Source organism: Equus quagga, chromosome 15, assembly GCF_021613505.1.
Source record: "Equus quagga isolate Etosha38 chromosome 15, UCLA_HA_Equagga_1.0, whole genome shotgun sequence".
Classification (NCBI taxonomy): domain Eukaryota; kingdom Metazoa; phylum Chordata; class Mammalia; order Perissodactyla; family Equidae; genus Equus; species Equus quagga.
Window position 1 is genome coordinate 33,420,728 of NC_060281.1, and position 6,490 is coordinate 33,427,217.

Here is a 6,490-nt window from a genome sequence, read left to right on the forward strand (position 1 = left end):
GCTAGGCAGATTTTATGAGCGTCCACAATAACCACCCCCTGGTTGTTCACCTTCCCCCAGTTATTCAAACGTTAATGTAGGTGCTGCTGTGAAAGGATTTTGCAGATATAACTAAGGTCTTAAATCAGCTGACCTTAAGACAGGAGGATTCTCCTGGGTTGGACTGTCCCAATCAGGTGAATGCTGTTTGGGGGTTTTTCTGAAGAAAGAGACCCAAAGCGTGAGAGGGCTTCAATGTGCGGTATTTTCTCCATTGTGGGCTCTGAAAATGGAGGCCCCATGGCAAAGAATGCCTGTGGCCACTAGGAGTTGGGAGCAGCCCTCCTCTGGCTCCTCAAGGAAACAGGGACCTCAGTCCCACAACTGGAAAACGCTGAATTCTGCTAATAATCTCTGGGTATGTTTAGAGGAGGATCCTGAGCTCAAGATGAGAACCTAGCTTTGTGAAACCCTGAGCAGAGAACCCACACACACCACGCTTGGATTTCTGACTAAGGAACTGTAAGCAAATAAATGAGCATTGTCTTGAGCCACTAAGTTGTGGTAATTTGTTTTGCAGTAACAGAAAACTAATACATAGGCTCACTGTGCAGCAGACAAGCACAGAGCATTTTTTCCACTGGGATGAATTTATGAGATTTATTACACTAATTGCATGAAATAAAATCTTTCCTAACTTTTTCTGTATTTTTCATTTTATGAATTTTATGTAATACAATTAAAATTTAATACAATCATATTTCATTCATTCACTCAACAACAACTAATTTAATGCCTACTATGTACTAGGAACAGCCTTAGATGCCGGACATACAACTTTGACCTAACCAGCCCAAAGCCCCTGTGCTCATGTGTCTTACATTCAAGAGGCTTCCTAAGAGTGAGACGGAGCCATTGGGGTGTTTTAGTGAAGAAATGACACCTCCTGACTCAATTAGCAGGATTACTGACCCCTGTGGGGAGGATAGTCCATGGGTGGCAAGTAAGGGGGTGGTGCTGGTGCCACAGTTCAGGAGTGAGAGGGTGGTGGAGACTAAGGAGAGAAGGGGGCCTGAGGGGTGAGAGGGACAGAGAGAAGGGCTGGAGGAGTAGGGGTGAGGAGAAGCAGCAGAGGTAAAGAACTCTAAAGCAGTGGAATTTTCAGATTTAAACATAGGTTTTGTTTTACAGATCTTTAATAAATATATCTGCAGAGCCTAGCAGGGTGTTCTTTGAATTTGGTATTTAATACATTCTGTGGGGCTGGCTAAACACCAACTGTCTCCTTATGTTAAGTACTTGATAAAATAACAAGTGTCATGATAAAATACACACACTGCTCAGACATGAATAATTCATAAAAACCGGCAGTGCAGGAGCACTGGTGAAGGGCATTTGACTGCATTGAACACCTTCAACTTTGAGGTGATTAAAGTTTGTACATGCTCCTGGTTGAACTACACAGAAATAAACTGTGCTTCCATGTATGGAGGATGTGTCACAGACACGCAGACACACTCAGGGCTATGGAATTAAGATCATTTTATTTATTTATTTATTTAAGGGTATGCTTTTTGGTGAGGAAGATGGGTCCTGAGCTAACGTCTTGCCAATCTTCTTCTTTTTTTATTTTATTTTTTCTCCCTAAAGCCCCAGTACATAGCTGTACATCCTAGTTGTAAGCCCTTCTAGTTCTTTTACGTGGGATGCTGCCACAGCATGGCTTGATGAGCTGTGTGTATGTCTGCACCCAGCATCCCATCCGGTGATCCCTGGGTAGCCAGAGCAGAGCACATGAACTTACCCACTAAGCCACTGGGCTGGCCCCTGAAGACCATTTTAAAACACAACAACCCGGAGTTACAGACATACTGTTTGGGAAAGTAAAACTTATCGGCTTTGTGGGGGTGATTGCAGTGCTCTTTAACCACTAGACCATCAGGGCTGGCTCAGAGGCTAGGTTCCTTTTTGTTCATCAACTGCAGTGGGTAACACAATCTTGAAAACCCCTGAATACCAGGAATCCAATCTGTAGAAGAAGTGATTTAAGCCCCTTCATATATAAAAGTATCTAAAGTTTGCTGGTCTCACTGCTTCAGCAGCCTGAATTTGCGCTACCCAGTGGTGGAACCACCTCACCCTCTGTCAGCTGCCATGCTTTGGCTGCAGCTCACAAGGAAGAACTAGAACGACTCACAACTAGGATACACAACCATGCACTGGGGCTTTGGGGAGAACAAAAAAAGAGGAAGATTGGCGACAGATGTTAGCTCAGGGCCAATCCATTCCTGAAAAGAAAAAAATGGAAGCTGGTCTCTATGAGAACCTCTGTCTGGTGTTTTCAGGCACCAACTTCTCCAGGTTTAAAGAGAAAACCCCTGTCCCTCCACCTTCACTCCCAAGGCGAGCGAGCTCACCGGCATCAAGTTCCCTGGGAGTGAGTTTTCTTCCAGAACAGTCCAAAGGGAGAGGTAAAGGTGACAGGAGAGAGGTGGGGTCTCTCCCTGGTTTCCTCAGACAGCCTCTGGGCCAGGACTCAGGGAGACAGGGTGACAAAAAGCTCTCGGTGCAGGAGGAGAGGGGTCAGGGCAAAGTCCCAGGTCCCCGGGCGTGGCTCTCAGGGTCTCAGGCCCGAGGGCGGTGTCTGGGGCGGGCAAGCTCAGTGTTGGGGAGTCTCTGTCTCCCTGAGTTTCACTTCTACTTCTCACCACCTGTATCAGGTCCTCCTCTTGGAGACTCCAAGACGCGGCCCCAGTTCTCACTCCCATTGAGTGCGCGGTTTCTAGAGAAGCCAATCAGCGCCTCCGCCGTTCCCTGTGGTAAAGTCTTCACTGACCCGGCCTAGACTCAGATTCTCCCCAGACCCCGAGGATGCGGGTCAGGGCGCCCCGAACCCTCCTCCTACTGCTCTCGGGGGCCCTGGCCCTGACCAAGACCTGGGTGGGTGAGTGCGGGGTCGGGAGGAAACGGCTTCTGCGGGGGGCGGAGGGCGGAGGGCGGGGAGCGCGCGGCAAGGGCGCAGGACCCCCAGGGAAGGCGCGTCTCTGCCCGCGGCCCTGCCCAGTCCTGACCCCTCCCTTCTCCTGCCCCCTCTGCTTCTCACTGCAAGTCCCCGCCTTCTCCAACTCACCGCCCCTTTTCCGTCTCAGGACCCCCTCGCAACCCTCCCTCCCCCCGACTTCCCCTTTCCCTTTCCCTTCCCGGTCAACCTCAGATCGGGGTACCTGCGCCGGGGGGGGGGGGAGTCAGGCCGAGTCTCAGCCCCTCCCTGCCCCTAGGCTCCTCCCACTCCCTGAGATATTTGCACACCGTCTTTTCCCCGCCCGGCCGCGAGGAGCCCCGCATCATGTCGGTGGGCTACGTGGACGACACGCAGTTCATGCGATTCGACAGCGACGCCGCGAGTCCGAGCGTGGAGCCGCGGGCGCCGTGGGCGGAGCAGGAGGGGCCGGAGTATTGGGAGCGGGAGACGAGGATCTACTTGGACACTGCAGAGAATTTCCGAGTGGAGCTTAAAACCTTCCGCGACTACTACAACCAGAGCGAGGACGGTGAGTGATGCGAGCCTGGGTGCAGGTCACGACCCCCCATCCTCAGGGTCTCCTGGAGTCTTCGGGTCCATATTTCACCCTGAAGCTGCCGGACCTGCCCGGCCCCTCGACCTGGAAAGAGCGGGCAGAGACTGTCATTTGATTTCGTTTTCAGTTTAGGTTTAATCACCGCGGGTCGGTAGGTAGCGGGACTGACCTCGGGGCGGGGTTAGGGTCTCACACCTTCCAGTGGATGTATGGCTGCGACGTGGGGCTCGATGGGCGCCTCCTCCGCGGGTACAGTCAGATAGCCTACGACAGCGCCGATTTCCTGTCCCTGAACGAGGACCTGCGCTCCTGGACCGCGGCGCACCCGGGGGCTCTGATCTTCGCGCACAAGTGGGAGGCGGCAGGTGCGGTGGAGCGCCACGGAATCTACCTGGAGAGCACGTGCGTCGAATGGCTGGGCAGATTCCTGGAGAACGGGAAGGAGACGCTGCAGCGCGCAGGTACGAGGCCCCACGGGGCCTCCTGCAAGGAGAGGAGAAAATGGGATGACGCCAGACCTTAGACAGGAGACTAAGTCCATCGGGTTTTTCAGGTCCACTACCAAAGAGTGACTATTCCAGAGGCCTTGCCTTTCTTTCGAGGACCTTTAAGGGGCCCAGTCTCTCCGGGGATGGTGGGGGAAGCCGTCCCTGAAATAACTGACAATTAGTTCCTTTTGACTCTGGCAGCAGCTCTGGGAACCATGGGGGACTTTCTCTCTCAGGCCTTGTTCTCTGCCCCACGTTCTATGTGTTTGAGGTGTGACTCCAGCTTTTCTGAGTCACCCAGCCTCCATCCCAGGTCAGGATGAGAAATCCTTTTCTCACCCTAAGAGATCTGCCTTTTACTCTGGGTTGTCTTCCTCTGATTCTAGAACTTTCCAAACAATAGGAGATTATCCTAGAAGCCTATGTCCAGGCTAGTGTCTGGATTTTGTGCTCCCTTCTCCCACCAAAATTGTCCTGTCCATTCTCAGATTGGTCACATAAATGCTGCTTCAGTGGCCCATGACAGATGTAATCTTCCTGAATTTTCTGACCCTTTTTCTCAGACCCTCCGAAGATGCATGTGACCCACCACCCCACCTCTGACCATGAGGTCACCCTGAGGTGCTGGGCCCTGGGCTTCTACCCTGCGGAGATCACCCTGACCTGGCAGCGTGATGGGGAGGACCTGACCCAGGACATGGAGCTTGTGGAGACCAGGCCTGCAGGGGACGGGACCTTCCAGAAGTGGGCGGCTGTGATGGTGCCTTCTGGAGAGGAGCAGAGATACACGTGCCATGTACAGCATGAGGGGCTGCCTGAGCCCCTCACCCTGAGATGGGGTAAGGAGGGAGCCGTGGGCTCAGAGCCTCTTCTCAGGGAAAGCAAGAGCCCTTCTGGAAAACTTCTGCAGGGTTGGCATTGAGACCAGTGGGTCAGGGCCTTTGCATTCTCATCCCTTTGCAGAGCCGCTTCCTCAGTCCACCATCTCCATCCCGGGCCTCGTTGTTGGCCTAGTCCTCCTTGGAGCTTTGGTCACTGGAGGTGTGGTGGCTGGAGTTGTGATGTGGAGGAAGAAGCGCTCAGGTAGGGAAGGGAGTGGGGGGATGGGAAGTTTTCTTTTCAAGTCCAGGTAGAAGTTTGTCCTGCCTTGTTAGTAGGAAGTCCCATCCACAGGCACGTGTGCTTTCCTATTCTGGGACCCTGTTTGCTAACACTTATTCTTTAGTAAAGCACGTGTAATAATGAAGGACGGATTTATCACCTTGATGAATCTGGTGATGGGGACCTGATTCCCAGCAGTCACAGGACAGATGGGAAGGTTGCTACTAAGGACAGACCTCCAGTAGGTGGTTGATCTAATCTTTGCCTATATACTATCCTCACGTTTTGTGACCCTATCCTGACTCTGTAGTTACTGTACTGGGAACTACCCTGGTGTCCAGAACTAGGGGATTCCTTTAGGAACTCATGGCTCTGCCTCCTCTCTGGCTTCTCACAGGGTGTTTTCTTTCCACAGATGGAAATGGAGGGAGCCACATACTGAGTGAAGGTAAGTTTGAGTGGAGGGTGATCCCTGAGACCCTTGGGACAGTGTAGATGGGAGCCCATGGGGGAGCTCGCCTACCCCATAATTCCTTCTTTAGTTTCGTCTCCTGTGGGCTCTGACCACATCCTGTTTTTGTTCTACTCCAGGCAGTGACAGTGCTCTAATGTGTCATGGCAGGTGAGACCCTGGAGGCCTGAAGTGGGAGAGGGGTTGAGGCAGAGGGGACAGTACAGTGTTATGAGGATTCTTCGATTGGGACATTTTGAGCGTGTGGTGGGCTGTTCAGAATGTCACCAGTACAACCACTGACTTAAATTTGTTCATGATTATTTTCTTCTATAGCATGAGAAGGTGCCTTATGGGGGACTGAGTGATGCAAGATTTGTTCATCCCACTTCCCTTGTGACTTCGGGAACCTCTGATTTCTCTTTTTGCAAAGGGTGTCTGAATGCGCCTTTGTTCCTATTAGCATAATGTGAGGAGGTGGGGAGACTGCTCTACTGCATGACCCCCTCCCCACACTGACCTGTGTTCTCTTCCCTGACTCACTTTCCTGTTCCAGCAGAGGCGGGGCTTGGCCGTCTCCATCCCTGTCTTTATTTCATGTTGCCCTGAGCTGCAGCTTCTTACTTCCTTATTAAAAATAAAATCCTGGATATGAATTTGCTTTTCAAATTCTTGCCATGAGGGATTTGTGGGTTAATTAAAAGAGAAGATTCCTAAAGTTTGGGAGAGGAAATAAATGGAAGTGCTGGGAACCTTCCAGAATCCACATTTGCTCTGTTGAGTCTGTTGCAGGTGAGGACTGCAGAAGGCTATGAGGAGCTGAGCATGGACAGGGCCTGTGCCAATTGAGTGCTCAGTGTATCATTGGCTTTGATGTGGTCACTCTTCAGCTG

The 6,490-nt window shown here is 51.8% G+C and overlaps 1 protein-coding gene across 2 annotated transcripts; it reads left to right on the plus strand.

Moving 5' to 3' along the window:
- Positions 1 to 2,315: 2,315 nt before the first annotated feature.
- On the plus strand, positions 2,316 to 6,253 carry LOC124226409 (patr class I histocompatibility antigen, A-126 alpha chain-like). Of its 2 annotated transcripts, XM_046639663.1 has the most exons (8): positions 2,325 to 2,923; positions 3,258 to 3,530; positions 3,743 to 4,018; positions 4,609 to 4,884; positions 5,009 to 5,128; positions 5,562 to 5,594; positions 5,738 to 5,768; positions 5,934 to 6,253. In XM_046639663.1, exons 1-8 carry the CDS (start codon positions 2,851 to 2,853, stop codon positions 5,959 to 5,961), a joined length of 1,110 nt encoding a protein of 369 aa, XP_046495619.1. In that variant the 5' UTR covers positions 2,325 to 2,850; the 3' UTR covers positions 5,962 to 6,253. The 2 variants fall into 2 exon arrangements, with proteins under 2 accessions (XP_046495620.1, XP_046495619.1); XM_046639664.1 differs by lacking the exon at positions 5,009 to 5,128 and having other exon boundaries at positions 2,316 to 2,923.
- Positions 6,254 to 6,490: the final 237 nt, after the last annotated feature.

Bases quoted from the DNA above. Each gene is read 5' to 3' on its own strand.
- LOC124226409 (XM_046639663.1), top strand. From the start codon at position 2,851: ATGCGGGTCAGGGCGCCCCGAACCCTCCTCCTACTGCTCTCGGGGGCC. The intron at 3,531-3,742 runs GTGAGTGATGCG...GGGCGGGGTTAG, and splicing joins CTACAACCAGAGCGAGGACG to GGTCTCACACCTTCCAGTGG. The intron at 5,769-5,933 runs GTGAGACCCTGG...TTTCTTCTATAG, and splicing joins GCTCTAATGTGTCATGGCAG to CATGAGAAGGTGCCTTATGG.